We start from the raw sequence: 25933 nt of genomic DNA, 5'->3' as shown, positions 1-25933 counted from the left end.
ACCATCTAAATAAAAAGCAAATTTGGCACAATTTAAATATCACTTTGATAAAAGAACATATCCGACTACATTTATTTAAATTTTTTTAGGAGAAAGCAAAGAAACTGACGAACTCATGAGATCAGAATTGAGAAACAGTAGAAATGCCAAGAATACGTAAGTATTATTAATAGTGTTTATATTATTTAAATGTACTTGGTTTTAGCTATGAATATTAATTATTTATTTTACAGTTTATATAGCGATGATGATAAAAAAAGTAATGATAATAAAAAAGGAATTTTAGGTCTGAATTTCGGTCGGTTGACAGAAAAAAACAATAATGATAATAATACAACTCAAAGTGATAAATCCAGAAAAGATTAATTAAAAGACTGAATAAAAATATCATATTTTTTAATTTTTTTGGTTAAAAATATTATCTTTATAATTTAATAATTTTAAAGCATTATTAAATTACAGATTAAATAAATATATTAGTTAGATTTTATTTAATATGTGATCACATTGTAAGTGTTATAATATTATCAATTTATGATTTGTAATATTTTAACGGGAAAACATATAGCATATATACTAAATATCTATGTTAATCAATTAAAAACTAGTGTTTTTTATTATACTAATGATTTAATTATAAATTTATTTAGATGTTAATAAGCTATTCAATTTATATGATTTAATCAATTTAATTTTAACGATTGAAATATAACTATATGAAATCAAATAAAAATAACATTGTTTAGTTTTAGTAATATTGGGTGGAATTAATAATTAATTTAAAATAATAAACAGAGTGTTAAAAAAGTAAGAAAACAGGTCAGTCGTTACAAATAGTGAGAACAATAGAATCCCATTTCCTTATTTAGTAAATACTTTATATATATCTCGAGCTATGAAAACAAGGGTTTTATAAGAATAATGTCAATAGAAGAAAAATATAGTGATAATGCAATAATAAGGTTTGCGCGTATGGTCGACAGCTGATATAAAAATACTGTCAAATTTTATAGTAGAGCTGACCCCAAATATTTAGAATAGAGACGAAGAAATTAATAATTACTTAAATTACTAACGTAAAGTACTAAATATCTCCTATTATTATTAAAATTTTGAAATCAATTACAGGGACTTTTAGATAATGATCTAATTAAGAAAATTATTGGTCGATAACAAATTTTAAATTAGTAATTCGTAAATTATTGACATAATTATATCTAGGTGAGAAGTAAAGTACGTCGAGAAATGTCTAATTATAAAAATAGCAGAACCCACTCTTCACCTCTAGATTTTAAATTATTAATAATTTCCAAAATACTGGTCTAAAAGTTGTTATTAACCAGTCATCATTATCTTAATTATAACATTATCAAATAAATAAGTTAGTTGTTCGAGAAAACGTTGAATTAAAAGAAACCAATAAAAAAATGATTAATACTATTTTTATTTTTGGATCAATTGACTGGTTTGTGATAAGTGATGGCATCCTGTATAATTAAATAATCAGAATAATTTGTTCAATTAAAATTAAGCTTCTTAAATATTTATTTAACAAGAAAACAATAGGAAGTTAAAATATATGGCGTATACTTAAGTAAAAATAATGTTTATGAATCACCTACCGAAGATAGTATTATAGAAGAGGTTGAAAAAAAATTCTGATGAAATCGAAGAAGAAGACGACGAAGAGGAATATACAGAAGAACTTACCAATTTCACAGAATAAAAGATAGACAATTCTTTTTCAATCACAAGAAATGTTTTTACACAACAAACAAATATTTCCGATAAAATTTGTTTTTAACTCGATGAAATCAAAACTTTTTACAAAAAAATACAATTTATAAAAATAATAATCAAACAAAACTCACTGATTCTTTAAAAGTAAACCTATTATGTATGACATAANTTACCAATTTCACAGAATAAAAGATAGACAATTCTTTTTCAATCACAAGAAATGTTTTTACACAACAAACAAATATTTCCGATGAAATTTGTTTTTAACTCGATGAAATCAAAACTTTTTACAAAAAAAATACAATTTATAAAAATAATAATCAAACAAAACTCACTGATTCTTTAAAAGTAAACCTATTATGTATGACATAATATTTAAAGTTTTTCTTACAATACAGAATATGGATGTAATGCAATTAAATTTGAAAACAAAAATTGTAATTATATTTAACGAATTTCTCTGTATAACAAATTTGGTTGTTCCTCATTACATATCATATAGAAGTTTTACTGTACTTTGTTTAAATAGTTAATTTTCTTTAAAACATACATAATATCAATCAATATCGTAAAGTAAACTTTGAAATATCGTGTATATTTTTCTCTTACTATGTTAGCAATGGGTAATTCGCTATATATAGTTTTATTTATCAGTTTAACTGAATTAGGAATTTCAAATCACTTAGATTTTCTTACAAAACCTTTTATTAACAATCGAGCTGATTTATACATTTTTTATTCACTTCGACGGAAAAATTAATGTTCACTTCATTATTCGACAAGTAGAATACTTTGTAACCGTTTATTTATCGAAACAGAGATCTAAAAACTTCCTTTCTCATAATCATTACAAATTGTATAAACCGATTCATTTTTCATTCAAAACATTGAGTCAAAGTTTCCATCGATAGGTTTTTCTCTTCTACCTTCACTTATCCGTGAGAGCGCACTGAATCCCTACGATGCGCTTTGGCATTTTACAGAATCGCTCAGAAACCTTTGCAAGCATAATATTCGCATACACGTGTACGACCGCGACGACAGTGCGCACCGGGCAGCCTTAGTTACTGTTTTGCCTTACAATTATTATTTTTTGTGATGGATGTCTTAACACTCGTGTTTTTTCTAATTTTAATGAAAGGTGAGTAAAGTTTTATTTTTTATACAAAAATGTAATGTTTTATTCTTATAAAACCAGAAATAAATGTAATAATTATGGCTACAGTTAATTATAGGCTAATTAATCGGCTTTAGTTAATGAATACAAATATTATATGTTTATTATTACAATCGAATAGTATTGACAAATTTTTTATTGGTTTATTTTAGATCCAGTAATTAACAATTTTAAGTAACGACTGACGACGAAGTGCAGGTGCTGCTATTTTTATCATTAAACATTTTTCGGCCCACTGTCCTTCCGCCTGATAAAAAATGTTAATAACTAGCGTAATGTTTGTCTAAAATTTGTTATCCGACAGTTATTTTCTTAATAAGAGTATTATCTAATTATTAAGATAGTTTATATATGTTTCCATTAGAAAAAATAAAGTTAATATCATGCTAATAATAAAATGCTTTTTATCTTAACATTTTAGAATAACTTGGAAATAAAGCATATATTAACATATTCTCTACATTATAAAAGTATTTTGTCAGAACTAAATGATTATTATACAGTATTAATTTAAAAATAAAAGCACAGTGGGGTGGCGGCACAGTGGAGTCGTGGCATAGTTGGGTCTAGTATAGATGATATCTGACAGTGATTAAAATCACTATCATAAAAAACGCTTCGATGCAAATTTGTAGATAGTGTTTAATTAAAAAAAAAAATTTGTTAAAATAGCATATTTTTGAATATGGTAGCCATTTGCGCATAGAAGATAGGTCGTCGGGACAAATTTTTTTTTTCATTTTATAGTACATAAAATAAGCTTTAATTTGATATATGTTTAAAGGACGCAGTATTTCCGAAACATTTTCAAAAGTTAAGTTGAAAAAGTTCTATTTTTTATACAATGTTTCATGTTTTGAACGACTCCTATATAAGGGAAAATTGTCCAATTTTAATAAAAAAAAGTATGTCAAATGAAAGATGTACTTATAATGTATTTAGAAAAAAAAAATTTGTGCTGATATATACATTTTTCAAAAAGTTATAGCATTTTTAAGTTGAAAATTTAAAATCGAAAATCGAAAATTTTAACACAAAAATAGTGTTTTTTTAACTACGGCAGCCGTTTAAATGTAGAAAAAAAAGTGTCGGGACAAATTTTTTTTTTTCATTTTATAGTACATAAAATAAGCTTTAATTTGATATATGTTTAAAGGACGCAGTATTTCCGGAACATTTTCAAAAGTTCAGTTGAAAAAAATTTATGTTTTTTACAATATTTTAAGTTTTGAACGCCCCCTATATAAGGAGAAATTGTCCAATTTTAATAAAAAGTATGTCAAATGAAAGATGTACTTATAATGTATTTATAAAAAAAAAATTTGTGCTGATACTTACATTTTTCGAAAAGTTATAGCACTTTTAAGTTGAAAATTTAAAATCGAAAATCAAAAATTTTAACACAAAAATAGCGTTTTTTTAACTACGGAAGCCGTTTACATGCAGAAGATAAAGTGTCGGGACAAATTTTTTTTTTCATTTTGTAGTAAATAAAATAAGCTTTAATTTGATATATGTTTAAAGGACGCAGTATTTCCGGAACATTTTCAAAAATTAAGTTGAAAAAGTTAGTTTTTGTAAAAAAGTTGCTATTTTAAATCCCCCCCAATGAGCAGGTTAAGTGTTAGATTTTCAAAAAAATGATATCAAATGAAAGATAAATATCTAAGGTTTTAGTATAAAAAAAAATTATGTTGATTTGTTGATTTTTGAAAAAGTTATGGAAGTTTTAAGAAAAAAAAGTGAAAAAAATGACAAAATTTACCGATTTTTAAATTTGTAATTTTTTTGGAGATTTCCCCCATTTGCGGGGAACAAGGGAAAATATTTCAATTTTTAAGAGTAATGTCTTCAACTAGATACGATTTGTGATCTTTTGACGTATTTTTGAAAGAAATCGGTCCAGTGAGAGCTGAGAAAAAGTGGCAACAGACAAAAAAAAAAAAAAAAAAAACAACACATCATAGTAAAATTAATACCTTCTTCGCTTCGCATCGAAGCTAAAAATTGAGTTTCACTGATAAGGTTACTGACATACTACCCTGCCCTCCATATTAAATTAATATAAACAAATTTACTGATCAATTAATTTAGTTTATATGATTATATACGTTCAAAATTTTAATTTTTTATTTATTTATATAATTGTATCATACTATGAGGTCGGCCTGGCCTAGTTGGTAGGTAGAAATGTATTTTTATGTGCACGGTGTACTGGGTTCGATCCTCAAAGCGCCAACAAGATTTTTCTTGTGATATTCTCATTGGTCTGGTCTCTGGTGCAAACCGGCCACAATACCCGTCTCATCTATCTTTGACTCCCTTACACATGAAAGAGGGCACCACTCTGTGTAGCATGTTAAGTTCGGGAAATAGAACGATGTAAAACTGCTCATTTTCATGTAACTCTATCATACTAAATTTTAATTTCTTATATATTTCAAAGGGTGTTTAACATGCCCGGTTTTCTCTCTTTGTCATATTAATACTAGTCAAATACAATTTTTTTTTTTTTTAGTAGCTTTTACAAAATAAAAACAAAAATTAGAAACAAGGTTTTATAATGTATATAGGGTGATTTTTTTTATCATAATTCAGTCAATTACTTAGAGAATAAAAATAATTTAAACATTTTTTTGGTTACATTTAGTTACAAAATATTCTTGAATTATTAACTATGTAAAACTTTTTAGTTTATCCTTTATACATTGTAAGGGTATTAACTTTGTTTTTTAAATGGGAACCCAAATTTTGAATTTAATAAAATGTTTGAGTTTTTAAATTAATAGTAGATGGCATTTGAATTTATGAACGTTTTCGTTTATTAGATATAATATTTTAAAGTATTAAATTTATAAATTAATATACATGTATAATACACGGGGGATAACAAATACGGGTAGTTAATTGGTTTTTTATGACGTCAATATTAGCAAAAATGTAGCATTGTTTTTCAAAGGTAGTAAGGCACATTGTTGTGAATTTATAAATACACCAACTGGCAATACAGAAAGCATATCTATTGATAGTCATAATTGACAATAAAAACTCCGTGACTGTGATAGTGACAACATAAAAAACCAATTAGTTATCTGTATTTGTTATCCTTCTTGTATTATACATATATATTAATTAAAAAATTTAATACTTTAAAATTTTATATCTTATAAACAAAACGTTTAAAAATTCAAATGCCATCTACTATTAATTTAAAAACTCAAACATTTTATTAAATTCAAAATTTGGGTTCCCATTTAAAAAACAAAGTTAAAACCCTAACAAAGCATAAGAGATGAACTTAGAAAGTATGCCATGTAACTAGCTGTATAAATTTAACGTACATAGAACCATTGAAAAGAAAAAATGTAATTATGCAATTAGAACTGCTCCCTACATGATTGTAAAAATTAATACAAAATTTACAAACAAATAAAAAATTCATTTGAAGCTTTAAAAATAGTTTTAAAAAACTACTTTAAAGTTTTTCTTGAGCTATATTTTAATAAAACTATATTATGATTTGCTTAGTAACATTTATATATTTAAAAAATATTATTATTATATACAATAGAATTAAATTCAAGAATAATTTTTTTTCTGAGGGAAATATTTTCTAATACCAGTATGTATAATATACTAGCACATAAATGTTTGAATTTGTTTAAGAGCTCCAAAAGTATTTCATTAAAATATTTAGGCTAATAACAACGTGTTTAATTTATTTATATATTATGTAACCCAAATTCTATAATTTATACTTAAAACTTTTAAGTCAGCATAATTTATTTATAGTTATTCAATTTGGTTTTCACTATAACTTTAAAACATTGTATCCCTTTCATATACTATTTATTTTTTTACTTAAAACATATTGTTAAATAATAAAATTACTCATTTGAAAAATCTTAAGATTTAATATTAAAGATTCTATTGAAAAATAATACAATTTTCAAAAGAACATGTGAAATATAATAGAAAATTGAACTTTAATTTTAATATAAAAAAAGTAAAACTTTACAATAATAACGTTTTTAAATTTATTTTATATGTATTTAAAAATACAAAAAAAAAAAGATTTTATCAATATTTTAAAAATTAAATTTTAGCTGATAATTTGGTCTTAGAATATCTCAAATTTATTAATATACTTGAACTGAAATTTAACATTAAATCAAATTAAAAAAAAAAAATTTTACAAAAATTTAAAAAAAAAAGAAATTATACCCTTAAAAAATCAAAAAAAATCCAAGAAACGCTACATAATGTTAAGCAATTTATGAAACAAAAATGGTGAATAGCAAATGGCAGATAAGATATTTACTAAGGTAGAAAAAGAATACGAGTTTGTTTGATGGTGTAAAAGCATTACGTGGTAGGTTTATTTATTATTAAGTGCATTGAAGACTGTTGAAGAAAATTTTCATACAACAAAATAGGCTGCTTTGTTTTTTAGTGTTTTCCCTAGATGCATTATACAATTATAAAGGTATTATATTAAAAGGTTACATAACCACCACACCATAGAAATATTAAAAATAAAAATTATTATTCAATTAAAAATTAAATCTATAGAATTAATTTATAAAATTGTGAGGTTACAAAATAACACCTTTTAACTAATATGTAGTGCCAAACGGCAGATTTGATGATGTTTTAAAAGTATACTTCTTATCAAATCTTCTATACGATATCAAATTGATATTACTTTGATGTTCAGAAACTCAAAAAGGTTAACATGAAAAGTTATGTAGAATTCTATACGATGATTTTATGATATCATGTTTAAGGTAATTTCGTGACGTTCAGATAACATTACACTATAACTTCTTTGGAAAGTTATAATTTACTAATTTATAACTATACAAAATTTTATTAATATGAAAAATTAATAATAACAGCTTAATAAGTTAATTAGTCTGTAAATTAATTATAAGAAATTTATAGGCGTTAAATAAAACTATGTTTAGCCATTTCCCTACCTGAACTAAATTTTTATTTATAATAAATAAAAGTATTTATTTAAAAATTGTTTAGTATTATAGACAACAGGTAGAAGACACTAAGGAAGCTTGGTCCCTAGTTTACAGCTGGACCTCCCCAGAAATTTTACTCCATACATTTCTAAAATTGTGATATAAAAGTTTTTTTTGTAAGTTCCTTTTAGAAATTAAAATCATAATTGCTTAAAATTTTAAGAATTCTTCAATTAATGTTAAGTGCTACCACATAATAAAAATAAAAATTTAATCTATGGAACTACCATGATTCTAACTTTATGATCTTTATTACCTTATCATATTAAAGTTATGTTAAAAACAAAAAGTTTTTTTTTTAATTTATAATATTATTGTTTGTTTGTAAGAAATCTATGATTTTGTAAGGAAATAATGTATGTTATTATAAATTAAAAGTAATGGATAAAAAGTTTCATTTTTTTAGTTAGATATTCAAATGACGTTTCATAATTTTTGATGGCCATTTTTAGGTATATCTTCATTTTTTGATTTGAATACAAAAAAAAAAAAAATTATCAAATACTATGAAACATTAATTACACAATCGCTAGATTACAAGTTTCTTTGTTTAGTATTAAAGTTGAAGTATATACACAACTTTGACAAAATGATACATAATTTAATTTTTAATCAATGCTTCTACTATTCAAATTATATTGAATTATCTCGGGTTATTCTATCCCTTAATCGGATTGTCTCCTCTATTATATTACATATCATATGATTCCAAAGATATTATTAAAAAGAAACTTTTCTACTTATTTTTTTTTACATTAATGTCAACTGTAAATGTTCAAATATAAAAACTCTATCACCAAATTTAATGCTCAAAGCTTTTTTTTCTACTCGATAAGCGATTACTTTTAAGGGTTATTCAACTTAAGTTACACTACAGTAATACATATATAGCTATATTTTTTAGAGAATAAAACGAGATCTGTACTATCTAATCGAAAGATATTTAAGGTGTAATCGAAAAGCTGGTTTTGTATTTCCACGTATTCCACCTAAAATATCCAATGTAATTTAACCTTTTTTCACCAAGATTTTTACATCAATATCTGATAAAGAACCAACTGTCTAAAATGTTTATGTCTGATTGTAAAGTTAGGGAACTAAGTATTATATGCTTTACATATACCAAATTATATAACACATAAATGTAAATTGGTCGTTATAAAGATAAAAAGGAAAACTTTATAGAAGTGAAAAAATAACTATGTACTTAATTATATTTTTTTATATTCTATCGATGTATTTAATACCACTATTATAATTAAAATTAAAGATTTAGGACATATTTTCATTTTTTATAGTATTATAATATTTATTAGTTTTTTAAGTAAAAAAAGTACATGCATATTAGAACATGAAACACAAATAACTTATGAAGTTATTATTATTATTTTACAATACTGTACTTTTAAATAGATATTAATATAATTTTTGTTTCTAATTAAGCATAAAAGTTATTTGTCTACAACTTTTTATGACTTCCATTTCACAAAATTTATATACTCTTATAGCTTATAAAGAGTTGTACTATTCAAAACTTTTATGCTTAATTAGAAACAAAAATTACCAGGAATTTATATGTATATGACCCCTAATCTGTTTTAATATAAATTTTAATTTTATAGATATGTTAGAATAAAAAAAACCTGTAAAATTACTGTTATATTTCAGCATTACCTCTAATTTTTATTGATGTTGTGAACCCTAATTTTTGGGCTTATAATCAATATTTATACAAACTTAAATCATACATCAATTTGAATTATTTTCAAAAGAGTTGGTTATATAAGTTCAAACCGATTTATAAGGAAAAAATTCAGTTAAATTTTATTTTATTTTCGAAATAAACCTAATACCCTAATTCAGTTTTGTTCGAAAATCAAATAATTCAATAAATTAATTGAATGAGAATTGTTCTTTAACATTTTATTAGCTAGTTAATAAACGGTTTTAACAAAACAATGATCAAAATTTATTCATAAAATATTTAATATATTAAGAATTACTTGATAATGATTAGAAATCCTACATTCAGTGTGAAAAAGTAAATTTTTCATATTCAAACACTTATATTTAAATTTGCCAATAAAAAATATTATTATATTATTATAATATGAAAAATGATTATTCAATATTATTATTTGATAAATTGTTAATTAAGGTGAATTTTTAGAGTGGGGTATTAGGGATGATCCTTAGAACAAAATTATTTACATGGCAAAGATTTAATTTTTTTTTATTTTGAGTGTTAGTTCAAAATTATTTCATGTATATCCCCCTTAGAAAACTCCTTATAATGCCACTATACTAATTTATTTAAAAAAGTACATGGATTCTTTCGATATTATACAGAGTGTTTCACTAAGTTTTGAGCTTATAAATCATAAGGTAAACTAGGTAAAATAAATGTAATGGGGAAACTTTTTTTGATTCTCTTACTATTGTTCGTGAAGTTTGAGAATAAATACATACTTTATTTATATTAACGCCCATTAAATGCTTTATTTATTATTTCATATTTTATAGCTTTTCCTCGTTTTTTTTTTTAATATATTATACTTTTGTGCATATTTCTTATCATCCATTATATTATATATAATTCCGAAGAGCATTAATCAAAGTCGCATTGCTCCACTGCTTTTTGTGCATTCACCAACTAATCCTCTACTAAACCAAATATTCATGTGAATACTTAAGCTATAAATTATTTTATTGTTAACTATTTTAAAATATTATGATATTTCAACGTTATAATAAACATTTACATTACTGAAAATAAAATAATACAAACTATTTTAATTCAATTATAAAATATTAGTGTAATTTGTAAAAACAATAACATATAATTTTATGAAAATTTTAAAAAGTAATTACTAAAAGTTAAGCTTATACGCTCTTACTAGACATTTTTGTACAGTTTGCAATATTTTTTATACTTATGTTTTTACTTTAAATTGTTTTACTTTTCTTAGTAATTTATTTATTTTATTACTATACAAAATGGACAATATACCTCTTAATTCATTATTATAAAATAAAATTTACATACAAAAAAATTCTTAATAACACAAATATATATATATAAATGTATATTACGCCATTTTAATATTTAAAAATGATTAACTAAATGCATATATTATAATGTATCAATTGAAATAAATAAATTTTCTTCAATTTTTTAACAATTTAATACTATATTATGATTAAGATTCCGTAATGATCTTAAATTCAAGGTCAAGCCCATAAAGGCTACTAAAATTATATTTTTAAGAGTACTGAATTAATTTTGCCTTATCCTAATTTTTTTTTTATAATAATGAATACAATTTTCTAAATTTTGAAAGAACAAATTCTTTAAACGGGGCCTAAATCCCTTTTTTCTTCCCAAGTAAGCATTAATAAATACTTGGAGAAAGGAGAGAGCTAATAATTTTAATTTTTACAAGTTTAGCATTTTTTGTATCGATTAGAAGGGCTTATACATTTTTAGTTGTGAAAAATTTTATAAGAATACTATAAGTTAATCTAATAACAATAATCAGTAAAATTAAATAATGTTATATAATTTATGGGAATATTTTACAAACATCGAAGAGATTGAAAGTAAATAGAATTCAGTAATATTCGAAAACATGATATTATTAATAGATCTTGTATGGCCTTTAAATTCAATGTGGTGTTGGTGTAGGCAAAGTTATTCAAATTTTCGATAAAATATAAAATTAATTTTCATCTTTCTAGACTTCAGCTATAAATTTTTAAAAACATACATTAAACTTGATGCCAATTTCACACTTGTGTATATTCCTTATTGTAAACTATTATCCGAGTCTTATGATCAATTCCGATTCATTACAAACATAATTTGATTTTCATAAAAGCTGTATTATAGGAATTAGTAATATATTACCAGCCATAAAATATTTTTTATAAAAACAAATATATAACCCAAGCAATAAATCATCACCTGTCACACTTTTTGTCAAAATAAAAATACATATATGTGGTCATCAGTATTCAACAGTTATTACTAATAAAGTTTTATGATCATAAAAAAATAATCCATATGTGATAATATATGCCAATTTTTCAACAATAAACAAAAATACTCTTGTAACAGAAACAGTTCATTATACATGATAATGGATAGCGTGATGTATTGTTTATTCATAACAATTTATTGACTTTGCAAACACATGATATCTTATTGTAAAAATATAAAATGTAATATACTCTTAAAAATTTTACATTTTCAAAACATAGAATAACAGAGGTTTTTATTAATTATAGATGCAATTTAAAAATAATAATAATAATAATTTGCATTATTACAGTAACTATTGGATTGAAAATTATTGATGTTTTGGTTCCACGATTTGTAGATTTAAAAGATTCGGTAACATTGGAATGCCATTTTGTCGTGGGACATGGTAAATTATATTCTGTAAAATGGTATAAAGATGACAATGAATTTTACAGATTTGTCCCGGAAGACATACCTTCTGTTCAAGTATTCCACCAATCAGGCATTGCATTAGATGTAAGTAAATACAAACTTATATATATATATTATTTCATTAGTCATACAACAAAAATTTAATATATGTTTCCTGTTCGCTATTTTCTTTTTAATAGATTTATTTTCAACTCCTTATATACCACTTAATACAAAATAAGCATTAAAAATTCATTAGTTATTGATGAGGCTCCTTTTTACTTAAATTAAGTTTAGTTTATTTAATTACGGTGAAATATTAAGTGTTCATTTACTTTTCTTATTCATTTAATAGAACTTTTTTTTGCTTCGATACAAATACAAGAAAGTGACGTTTTTACCCTAATGTATTTTTTGTTATCTGTTCATGAAAATTCACACTTATCTCTAGACTTCTTTTGCTTACCTATACGCCAAGAGAATTTAAATTTGATATTGTTAAAAAGTTTCGTTAGTTAACACTTACTTTTGGAGCGGTTTATGAAAATGATGTTACCACTGTCAGATTTCAATTGTTATAGCTGTTTTATAACTATACTAGTTTTTTTTCTTTGATTAGCACTTACTCAAAGATAACAATAATAAAATTATTATGTGATTCTTTTATGTATAGGAGTAAATTTTTTAAAGTTATATTTTTCACAAAAGAAATTATATAGGGTGTTCAGTAAGTAAGAAAACGAGTTTCTTTTGTTCTCATTATTTATAACAATTTATATAATTCCTTACTTACTGAACATTCTGTATATTTTAAAAGTATTATAATATACCTATTATGTATTTACTTAATATAAATGCATTTATATTTCTGAAGTTATTATAAATTATACATACAATACAACAGATAACCTGATAATCTTATTTTTTTAGCTGACTAAATGTAATATGCGCAAAGTTACACTTAAAAATCTTACACTACAAACTAGCGGAATATACAAATGTGAAGTCTCCACAGATGCTCCCAAATTTGAAATAGAGTTTAAGTCTGCTAACATGTCAGTTATAAGTATGTAGATATTTATTTGGTCAATGTATTCATTAACTTGATTATCACCAATACTAAAGTTTTGTATAAGTATAATGCACTACGTATTAAAGCCGTTTCGGCTTATATACACAATTTCTCTTGTAATGGATATTAAAATAGTAAAATTTATAATTTAAATTTGTACACGTTGTTTAGTTAATGAAATCTATTTTTAAAGAATTTTTATTTTCGAAATAATAAAACTATCCACATGTCTATAAATTTTAATGTATAAAGAAATAGACAGCAAAAAAAAAATTTCTGAATTCCTGGGTGTGTTACAGGTACCTTAGTGTATTTATGTTCATTTGAGTATAAAATGTGTAGCATGTTCACTTTTCCGACCCAGAAATTTATCAATCCATGTTCTATGTCACATTGCAAAGTGAATTTTTTTTTAAATTTTATTCGCCAATTCATAATTTGAACACATTTGACCACAACGGAGATACAAAATAAACAAGTTTTACACAAAAAATTCAATAATATTTATGTATTATGATATTAAATTATTTAATACTAATACACAATATACCACTAGATAAATAAATTATTACACATAATCAATAATGATTAATAATTAATTAATTTTTAACTTTTCAACTTAACTAAATTAATTTACCGTTGAAACAACTTGACTTTAGTCAGTAAATTAGATAATAACAATCAAGCTAAATTCAAAATTTCATAAACATTTTTATAAAATTATATGTATATTAACAATTTTATTGTTAATATTGATTTGTGTGTGTGTTTTAAAGTGCACTTTAGATTATATAGAAAATTTATTACATTTACTTATCAAAAGAGCTAGAATACAGTGAATTTAAATTGAATTTTCCCCAACCCTAAATTATATATTTGTAACAATAAATATAACTTTCTAAATTTTTTCGGGAAAAAGAATTTTTGAACTTGTCGAATAAACCTCTGTAATTGCATTACTGTTCCTAGTAATAAATTAAAAAAACCTGTATGGAAAAATTATAATTTCTTTATGTGATTCTCAAATTGATTTTTTAGCTAAATTTAAATTTTTTCTATTGCCTCTTTTTTGAGGCTATTACTAATTAGAAAACGAGTATTTAAACATATAAAAATTAATTAAAATAAAAAATCTAGTTACAATAAGAAAACGGCGCAAAAATAGATTTAAAAAAATATATTTTAATATCTGATGAAAATTCCTTTAGACCAATATATTTATTCATAGGTAACAAAATTATTTTTTTTAGAAGTATTGCATCAAGTCTTTTAATTTTTATACACGTTTTCCTTAGAAATAACGAAGTATACCATTATTTAATAATTTTTTATAATTTCATCGTAAAAATTATAATATTAAATTATTAAATATCAATTTCTTTCTAAGTTTAATTACTATGTTAAGTATTTATTCATATATTATACTTATTAATAATAAATATTGTAATTAGGATATAAATAAGGAAATAAGAGTTCATTTTGCTTTTGCAATAATACACCAATTTCTAATAATAAAACATTGCCTACAGATTTACATCGAAGCGTTTTTTATGATAGCGATTTTAATTATTGTCAGATATCATCGATATTTGTTCCAACTATGTCACACCCACACTGTGACGTCCCCTCACTGTGCAAAAGTTTTTCTTTTATAACAAATGTAGTTTTAAAGATAGAAATACGCAATCAGCATAAAAATGTTCAAAACAATATTAGCCACAAAACAAATAAAAAATATTTTTCTTTCAATTCAATTTTAAAAGTTGAAAATCTATTCTCTGTCTTCTCTAACATCACCAACCAATAAAAAATCGATTTTGGGAAAAAAAAAATTAAGGACCAAAAAATTTAAATAACCTTTTTTTAAACTGGTTTTAACTTATTTAAATTAATAATTCGTTAATTTATAAATTATCGACATTACTCCTACTTAACTAGAGTTAATTATTTTCATTAACTTACCCATTTATGCACATAATATAATATTGTATTTACATTCAGTTCATTTTATTTTATTACATTTATTAAAGGTTATATAGATAGTCGGTTTTAATGTTTATATTAATATTGAATTTAATTTATAGAAATTTTAGAATATAAAATCAAATTTTATTTACATATTTTATAATTGACAGGTTATCCAGAAGGAAACCCCTTAATAGAAGGTATTCGTAATCAATATGCTGTCGGTGAACTTGTGTCAGGAAATTGTTCTTCTTACAAATCATATCCTCAGCCTTCATTAACTTGGTATATCAATGGTAATCAGGTGAATTTCCATAACTTCAATAATAATGGAAATAACGATGTAATACTTATTTTTAACTTAAGCTTTAAAATATTTGTATAGTCATCTTGAAATTTTTACCATGAATACTGATACTCTACTAGGTGTATACCAGGCTATTACTTCTTTAACTTAATAAAATGCAATTGACCACTTGATTTAAAAATAAATGTTTTTTTATAAAAATATAAACTCAGCTATTAATTTGACTTTGCTAAAGTTTTGTATAATATGGAAATTTCAGAGACAATACTTTGGTGTATAAAATTTGTTTATTTTATTTAATTATCATGCTTTTATAAAACCATATTTCATTCTTATAAAATATTCATATTATTTTCAGGCAAATGATTACCAAGTAAAAAATTATCCAGTTTTAGTTAATTCCGAGGGAACTCTATTTTCAAAAACTCTAGGTATTCAATTTAAGGTATAATAAATAATACAAATATAAATAATTATATAACATTAAATATAATAATATAATAATTAAATAACAAATATTTAATAGTATAAATAATTTGAAAACAATATGTAACTAATTATATATATATATATATTTGTATTATTTATCAATATATATATATATATATAATTATAATATTTCAATTGAATAAATCAAAACATTAAACATACAATAAGAATTATAAATCTTATGATTTTACGTTTATTACGCTTACATTACTATTACTCACATGAAAAGTTCAACATTAATATATATATATATAATTAGTTACATATTGTTTTCAAATTATTTAATACTTTTTAAGTTAATCCCTTATACATTGTAAAGGAAACAACTTTGTTTTTGCAATAACGTTATAGCAAATATAAAAATTGAGAAGAGAATAAAATTTAAAAGTTATTAGTTAAGTTTCTCAAAATTAAAATTAAACACAAATCAACATAATTTTATTTTACATTTATATTTTACAATATTACATTTATCAATTCGTATATCAACATTTACCAAATAAATGGGAAATTTAAGTCTTTTAAATGGTATTGGAGATTACAATGATATCACTGATGTACATGACATCTTGATAATTTCTCCTTTAAACTATACAGACAAAATTGTTGCTTCAAGAACTTATCCCGTGACCCTTTTGTAGGTCCCATGTTTGTGGGACGTGTAACGTTGCATAACTTAAGGAATACAAAAGAATAATCAGTAATCCAATCTTCAACTGAAGATAGTGTAGTGGCATTTCTGGTATATCCAGAGGATTTAAAAATGCAGTTGGAAAATATACGATTTCGTGTTCATTAACACTAACATTGATTGATTTAAAAGACATAAGATCATTTGGCAACAATTATTGTGTCTAAAAATCTTAATTTCGTCAACAATAACACTTTTTGATGCCATAATTGGTCCAAACAATTATTCAGATATCATCCGAGAGACTCTCAATTAGTTAATTTTCTAAACAACAGTGCAGAAATTGTCTGCCCATTTTATACGGATGTCGTTTTATTTTACCATTTCCAATATCCAGCAATTTCTTAGAAATTTTGTAACTGTACTCGCATGCTTATTATCAATCGAAGTGTTCAACATTTTGCAATAAAGACGATTGTTTTACACATACGTCAATCTTTTCAGAAAAAATAGAGTGAATAATGACTATTAATGTATGTTGGAAATCACTAGAGAGTAGTAGGACAGCAAAACCGAAAACTTTATAGTTGTCGTTCAAACCTTGCATTGTTATATTTAACGCCTCAAGTGATAGTTTATGAGTTATAGTACACTCATCCTGGATGACGGTTGAATTTCTCTACAATATTACAGCTATTCAACTTTTTTTTTTATTTTACTCATCGCGTTTGGTTTGATATAAATTATAATGGTAGTTTTAATGCTAAATGTACCATTCGCCTATGATCAAACAAAGTGGCTGCAATGGCTAACGATTCAATTGCCAATACAATTTTCTGCTGTGACCGCATTTTCACAAGAATTAAGGATATTAAAAATGTCTAACCGTTTCCACCTGGTGCATCCAAAAAAAAGCTGCTTTATTCAGCATAAACAGCTGTCAGTAATATCAGACTCATTGTAACTCACTATTTAGAATAACTGTTGCTAAGTCAACGTCATTATACTATTTTTCTTATATCAAATCACTATTAATTAAGTTAGTGGCCAGACGATCTGGTGATGGCATACTATAATGATTAAGTGGCAAATTTGAAATTAAAATACATAAATCCTCCATCAACATTAATGCATAATTATACATCTCTAGCGTGAAATCTTTATTTGGATATTGTTTTATTTGTTTAATTAGGTGCAGTATGCCTTAATATTAATTTTAATATTTTAATATTAAAAATAATATAAAATCATATTTTTCTCATAGAATTGTTGATTGCATTAGATAACAAAAGAATTGCAAATAGATGACGAAAACAATTTTACGTGGATGTCAACGTGGCAACAAGTATCAGTTCCCAACGATTGTCATTTTCATGCAATTGTAGAGAAAATCACAAAGAATTATCTGATAAAATTTCAAAAAATTAATTTTTTATTATTCATATATATATATATATTAAATTAGACAATACAACACATAAGAAGTGAAAACTAGAACTTTTTAAGCAGATAAAAAAATGTTATAATCTTTTTAAACTCAAGCATACCATTGTACTTATGTAGCTTTGCCAACTCATAACTTTGAAAATTTTATTCATTATATATAAAATGACACAAGCGTATACATATGTATATTTATAAATATTATTATAAAAAAATGTATATTTAGGCTGTTTTCATAAAAACTAAATTAGATTAAAATAATTTGTTCAAATACTCTATATATTTTTTAAATGTTATTGGCTAATTAATATTTGCCAATATATATTAATATTTGCCTACAAAATAATATAAAAAATCTAATATATAAAATTCTCGTGTCGCTGTATTTGTTGTCAAACTCCTCCTATTTTCATGAAATTTTGTTTCTATATGGGGTAGGTCTGAGAATCGGTCAACATCTATTTTTCATACCTCTAAATGTTAAGGTTGGTCCACCCCTTAATTTTTTTTTTATTTTTTAGACAAAATTTTTTGTTTTTATTTTTTATGATACAGCATTAAAAAATACATGCAACCCTAAATTTCACCCTTCTACGATCAACCCCAATTTTTCCATCGCGATTTAAATTTTTTTTTATTTTATCCACAAATCCACAATAGGGTTGCAAGATAGCAATCAAATATAATAATTGTAGTACGATAAATTCTCATCGCAGTGTATAATTCCAATTTTCTTTAATTATATTTTGACATCTAGAATATTATACACTCTATTGCGCTGAGAAATTAATCTTTATTTTTTTTCAACTGCCATAATTAATAGTAAAAATATGAATAATAATTATTTTTGATGTTTAGATAGCTATCGAGAATTGTAATTTAAAATATATTCGTTACTTTAATAATGAATAATTTATTAACCTAAATAAAGCATACTTTCATTGTCTACAACGCTTTCGATTATAAATACACCCTACACACTTATAGTAAGTTAGTTATTTTTATTAAACTAAAAAAATATTTCCTAGAAATAATTTATATGGCAAAACAACGTTTGCCGGGTCAGCTAATAATATATATTATAATATTTTATATATTTTAATATTTGTTATATATTGTATGATTGTTATTGTTATTAAAAATTGCTAAAATTTTTAGTATAAAATCACACAAGGTAAATTTATCTTTAACGGACTCAACATATTTAATAACAATTTACATGAAAACTATATAAAAATCAAAACACTATTCCGTCGTATTGGGTAAATTTTTGTCAAAAAAATACCCACATGAACTTAAAAAACTGATATAAAATACACTAGCTGATAAAACTTTAAGCCATTCAAATTTATCAAAAAAATTAATATTAAATAAAAGAGTCTAAAAAATCTTTATATGAAATTATAAACAAAAATATTTTTATAATGAATTTTGAAATTGCTAGGGTAATTATTTTCCTCACGTTACCTACTGAAAGCTACTTATGTGATGTTATATTGTTAGAAAAAATTATATTTTATTAATTTCAACTACATTTATGATATTTAGATAGAAAAAAAACATTTTCAAGGTCCCAATGTGGAATTAGATTTAACATGTGAAGCTACTTTTGTACAATATCAACTAAAATGGCGAAAAATTATTGTGATTCAACATTTGACTCAATCGTACACAGATAATATGTTGCAAGAAGGTTATAGGAATAGAGGTTTCAGAAGTATGTTAAGTAAACATAATACCAGTATTCATAATACCATAAAATCATAAAAAGGCCGTATCGGGAAAATTTTTAAGAATTGGGATATTTACATTTAAATATTTTATATAGACCTCTTGATTTTTGCCTTGACATCCTTTATAGTTAGTACTCATGGCATTTGAAAATTTTAGACTACATAATATATAAAAAATAAGCTGAAAGCTTCACTAAAACTAATTGGTTTATAATAATTTTTTTCATAATAATGTTATCATATTCTGATGATACAATTTTTTGTTTTGATGTTAGCTATATTTTCAAATCTTCCGAGGGTCAGCCCTTTATTATAATATTAAGTATATAAATGATCTCGATAAAACTATGTCAATAAATATTTACTGCTACTTTGAATCCCCTTAAATACACCATGTATAGAAATTAAATAATGAGTTACTTTTTTTTAATAGTTCTAATAGCCTAATAGTTCTGAAAGTTGTTATATGATCATTAATCTCCATTATTCGTTATTATGAATACTATAATATTATATAGAATGTGTCAGTAAGAAAGGAAACATGTTTCAATTATTTTTATTGTTTGTAACAATTGACCTATTTCCTTACTTACTTACTTACATTGTATAATTATATCACGCTATCCTTACTATGAAACAAACGTAATTCAAAAAAAATGATTCATAACATTTTGGTAAACTTAAATTCATTTTTAATTTTATATCCAATAATGCAAGATCTTCTTATTCTTCTTTTTCCTCGTCTTAATCTCAACTAATTGAGATCAGGCACTCTTATCCTAAACTTCTACTTGACATGATCTCTCACATCCTCTAGGCTCACACCAGCTGTCCTCATATCACATTCAATAACATCTTTCCATCTCTCTTTTGGTCTTCCTCTACCTCTTCTTCCTTCAACATTTATTTCTATCATTTTTTTTAGAGCTTCCGATTCCTCTCTTCTCATAACATGACCAAACCATCTAAGTCTATTTTCTCTCATCATATCTACTATTGACGCTACACCTGTACTCCCTCTTATATGTTCATTCGTTATTGTATCTTCTCTAGTCACTCCACTCATTCATCTAAGCATTCTCATCTCTGCTACACTTATTTTCTGCTCTACTTTCTCGTCAACCACCCAACACTCTGAACCATACATCATAACTGACCTTATTACAGTCTTGTAGAATTTACCTTTCAGCCTCATGAAAATTCTTTTATCGCACAAGACGCTTCTCTCCACTTCATCCACCCGCACTTAATTCTGTGTTTTACATCCTCGTCAATACCACCACTCTTTTAAACAACTGATCCTAAATGCTTAAAACTTTATACCTCTCCTATCACGTCCACGCCTATTGTCACTGAACTCCTCATTTCACCTACCTCGTGTTCACCTTATCAAACTCGCACTCTATATACTCTTTCTTACTCCTACTTATTATTAAACCCTTTTCTTCAAGAGCTGATCTCCACACCTCTAGTCTTTGATTAATTTTCTCCTATTAACACTATATCGTCGGCGAACAACAAACATCATGGCACCTCCCTTCTCTATATCCAATAATGCAAGATCTATCTATAAAAATTGATCAAATTTTCATGAATGAAAAAAACAAATAATACACTATGAAACTTTTATAAGAGGTTAAAACTTTGAAGTTCTTTATCTCAAATACTATTTTTAAGCTACGTTCTTTTGTATAAATAATGTAATCTAGCTCTACAATTTATTTTTCATTGCTATGGCTTTTAAATATTTTAGCATTTATAAGGTTTCTTAACTTTTTATAATCTCTATGGCTACTTCATATTTTAGCATTTCTATGGCTTTTTATTATATATTTGTATTTTTGTGGCTTCTTATTATTTTAGCATTTATAAAGCTTCTTTATATTGAGTATTTCTATGGCTTCTTAATATTTGAGCATTTTTATGGTTTCTTAATACTTTTATTTCTTTTTATATTTCAAAACAATTTTTTATTAGGATTTATATGTTCTAGAATAATTTTTAGTTCTATCCCTTTTATCTTATAGAGGTGTCAACTAATTATTTTAAATGGCAACATACATATTAAACTAACTTATAAAAAAGAAAAATATCTTATTAAGAAAATGACTAAAAAAACGGGGTTTTATTGCTCTTATTATTTGTAACAATTAACCTGTTTCCTTGCACACTGAATTCTCTGTGTAATTAAAAGTTACTGTAGATAACAAATTATTATTAAAAAATAAAATGCCAAATTCAAATTTTAATTGAATACTTCACGTGTAATATTCATAAGATAAGATTTAATATTATAAGATTTTCGACATGATTTTTACACTTATTATAATAAAAAAAAGGCCTGGTTCTCGGAAAAATTAGAAAAAATTAAAAATATATAGTGCCTTAATTGTAATAATAAATAGTCTATTATTGAAAAGGTTATATAATAGTTTAATTTACAATTTATTACTACAGCTCACAAGTGTTATCTTAACTAGTAATTTTTTATTTAACAGATAAACTTTTACCAATATTGAAGATCTTTATAATAACATTAATACTGAATACATGACGATGATATGGAAACAAAACGTTTTGTAAATATTAACCTTTGTAAACATATGTATAATAAATCATTTTTTAAATTTTTTATACTTGTTTTATTGAATTATAAGTACATTTTATTGTTATATATTTATATTTTTGGTAATTATTAAAAAAAAACTTATATTTATAACTTGGAAAATGTTTAATATTATAGTCTAACTACCTAATAATGTATATAATGTAGTTATATGAATAAATTGTGGATAACGTGGCAATGCCTGTGCATACTGGACACGGATTTGAGACTTAATCATGGGCAACTCTTCTGTTTGCTGAACAAGAGATCAGCTGAATTGGAGTCATCACCCATTTTTCTGATGACGGACCAACTACACCCAAAGAAAAACCTCAATCAAAATTGAAAGAGAAATTTTATCAAGGGTTTATGATAATGTTTTATTAATACGAACAAAATAACTATTCTTATAAATAATTATTGTTCAAGACAAGAAAAAAATATATCATATTGATAAATATATCATTGATTCAATAGTAATGATATATTTATCAAATTGAACAATGAATTTATTATATAGATCGAGGTTTTTCTCTGGGTGTACCAGTCCCAGAATACATAAGTTTAAGAATATTTTAAGAAGGTTCCGCTTTGGAGGAGACCGAAATGGCCATTCGTGGTCCGTAGGAGCATATAAAAAATAAATATATATAAATAATTTAATTATAATATTTATTTTTATTTGAATAGTAAAATCAGACTTTGATAAGAGGTGAAATGAGAATGAACTTATAAAAATTACAGTTATCAGAAAAAAAGTAAATTGTTAACATTTACTAGCATTTTTTATTTATTTTATATAAAATTATGATATTTTTGTTTAGGGAATAATTTTCAGTAGTTATCTCAAAAAAATATATATCAGTTTATCTAATAAAAAATCTCTTTAGCTAAAAATTAATTAAATTTTTAAAATTTTTTAGTGGGTAAATATTACCCTATACTTGTTTCACGGAGCTGCATCATCATTTATTAATTTGTGTATGAAAAGTCAGAACTGCATTTTTAAAACCATAACTCATTCGAAAAACTCAAATAATCAGAAAAGTATTTTAATTGTTATTTTTGGGATATCAGACGGTTCGATTGATATATGATTAAAGACTGCAACTAATTCAGTTTTTGAAAAAATACTGTATGTCTAGAATGTGAGGTATGAACATCTCTATCGGGTAGAATAATTGCGTTTAATCAACAGTAGTTACCACACAGTCTTTTCTCGCCAATTTTATTATTTATATGAATTGCTTGAAAGGTGGCAAATGCCTTGTTTTACAAAAAATGAAAAATTCTCTAGTATGATTATTAAAATAAAAATAATTAAGTCACTCCCAACTAAAATTAGTTCCAAAGAAGCCTTTGAGACGGCTGCAATAATAAATTGACACTTAAAAGTAAATTCTAAACCTAAATACACATTGTACCTATATACAGTATTAATATTCAGTGTCAATAATTGAGCATTTCGCTGTGAATAATGTAAAGTTTTTATCGGATTATTACGTTTTTGTTTAGCATTTGCTGACCACACCAAAAAACCCGCACAAAGTATCAATTAAATATAGATTTTTTGTGATTCTATGAACAATGAATAAACGACAAGATTGAAACTTACTACTATTAGGCGGTCCAACAGATGTTCGTGTTAGTTACCCATCGTGTTTTTGTTTTTACAAGGCGGTTTGCGTTTCGTAGCCTTGTCTTTGAACCGATTATGAAAATAACACGTATCGTAAATTATAATTGTAGGAGATAATTATCACCTCGGCGTACTGGTGCCTTGTTATACGAGTAGCACATAATGTGTCCACGAGAATTGCTGTGGCTAAGTCGATCTACTGTTTTTGTGATTGCTGTAATCTGGTGTTCCATTTTACTCATTTACATTGCTTTGTCAGCTTGTTCACGTGACTGAAATGTGTCACTTATTCTGGCAATTAAAAAACCATCATTCTGAATATTTGCAACTTTGATCATTTTATCTGGCATTGAAGCTAAATTATATAGCTTGTCATTGCTAACAGAAAGTATCGCTCTAACTTGTGAAAGTAGCCTTTGTACCCATAAAGTTTTAAGTACTCTGCTAGTCACTTTTCCACTAGCTGGTTGATGCATTTCTAAAAGGATAGTTTATCGACTTAAGTCAAGCATTTTTTTAACCAAAATGTTTCAGAAAATTTTTTGTTGACATACAGAAATACTATAAAAATAAATAATACATTAAGCAAATAGAGCTTTATATAAATAGTATTTATTCCTACAGGTTCGCAATTCAACGTATATTTTCAAAAAAAGCATTAATCAATTATTATTAATGGTTTATTCATTTAGGATAAAACACTTTTTTTATTATATTTTTTTTTTAATTTATGATTTATACAGCAACATGTTACAAAAAAATTATAGACTGATAGTAGCACACACAAATAGAGTTAAAAAATTAATAAATTACAAAGTAAAATTATTTACTTTTGTAATTGAATACTTTTATCATATCAAATCTAATTCGACAATGAATACTTTAAGAATATTAGATTATTAATGTTTTTAATTGTTTTTATGGAAAAAGCTGGTTAAGCTACTTTTTATTTGAATAAGGAACATTTTTTCGATTTTTAAGAGTAATAACTTAAACTAAATACGAATTATTTGACGTATCGTTGAAAAAAGTAGGTCTAGTGAGGGTTGGCAAAATAAATCGTAGCCACAAAAGAACCACATAGTAAAATAATATTAACATGAATATAAATTTCTTCTCGAGGGGAGACTATTGTGATAAGATCCTTTATATTTATTGAAGTTATTAAATCTAAATGAGATAAATATCAAACGATTTGAAAATTTTATTCTAACTCAAAAAAAATGCAAAATATTAGTTGCCAAAGACTGGTATGAACCTCGTACCCTAAACGTGAAAGACACAGGTGTTACCGATCCTGCAACTGTTCGTTACTTTTGTCGCTTGATAAAATTGGCTATTTAAGCTTAGTTAAATTTATAAGTTACTTTTTCGACTTTAAAAAAGTAAAAAAAATTTAATAAGTTTAATTTCTTATGTCTTATGACCTTTATTCTATGTCAATTAAATTATATAATATTTATGAAAGTCAATATATTCTCCTAATAAGATATTTTAAAATAAAATAAAATACAAAACTCAAAATTTTAATAGAAAAATAGCATATTTTTGAATACGGTAGCCATTTGCGCATAGAAAATAGGTCGTTGATACAAATTTTTTTTTTAACTTTATAGTACATGACATAAGCTTTAATTTGGTATATGTTTAAAAGACGCAGTATTTCC

The 25933-nt window shown here is 24.4% G+C and overlaps 2 protein-coding genes and 1 long non-coding RNA gene across 8 annotated transcripts in view; all 3 read left to right on the top strand.

Annotated features, from left to right (window-relative positions):
- The window catches only part of LOC126905129 (uncharacterized), a 95796-nt gene extending 95311 nt beyond the window's left edge, over window positions 1-485 (top strand). The window contains exons 18-19 of the mRNA XM_050684572.1: window positions 90-156; window positions 234-485. Of these exons, the coding sequence (XP_050540529.1) occupies window positions 90-156; window positions 234-366 (200 nt within the window). The 3' untranslated portion in view covers window positions 367-485. The remainder of the gene's footprint in view (window positions 1-89; window positions 157-233) is intronic.
- A 2066-nt stretch (window positions 486-2551) lies between these two features.
- On the top strand, window positions 2552-22992 carry LOC126905252 (uncharacterized). 6 transcript variants are annotated; one of them, XM_050684787.1, is made up of 8 exons: window positions 2560-2881; window positions 12282-12487; window positions 13313-13448; window positions 15590-15723; window positions 16085-16171; window positions 19838-20006; window positions 22521-22601; window positions 22796-22992. In XM_050684787.1, exons 1-7 carry the CDS (start codon window positions 2839-2841, stop codon window positions 22574-22576), a joined length of 831 nt encoding a protein of 276 aa, XP_050540744.1. In that variant the 5' UTR covers window positions 2560-2838; the 3' UTR covers window positions 22577-22601; window positions 22796-22992. The 6 variants fall into 6 exon arrangements, 5 of the variants coding, with proteins under 5 accessions (XP_050540765.1, XP_050540757.1, XP_050540744.1 ...); XR_007703925.1 differs by lacking the exons at window positions 22521-22601; window positions 22796-22992 and adding an exon at window positions 18129-19275 and having other exon boundaries at window positions 2552-2881; window positions 19838-19926; XM_050684800.1 differs by lacking the exon at window positions 22796-22992 and having other exon boundaries at window positions 2556-2881; window positions 12330-12487; window positions 22521-22663.
- On the top strand, window positions 3351-4874 carry LOC126905371 (uncharacterized). Its single transcript, XR_007703975.1, has 2 exons — window positions 3351-4191; window positions 4442-4874. It is a non-coding gene; the product is annotated as an uncharacterized LOC126905371 (long non-coding RNA).
- Window positions 22993-25933: the final 2941 nt, after the last annotated feature.

The sequence above is a fragment of the Daktulosphaira vitifoliae genome, unplaced genomic scaffold (assembly GCF_025091365.1).
Source record: "Daktulosphaira vitifoliae isolate Bord-2020 unplaced genomic scaffold, ASM2509136v1 Scaffold_1, whole genome shotgun sequence".
Lineage (NCBI taxonomy): Eukaryota > Metazoa > Arthropoda > Insecta > Hemiptera > Phylloxeridae > Daktulosphaira > Daktulosphaira vitifoliae.
This window is presented reverse-complemented; position numbering and strand designations above follow the sequence as displayed.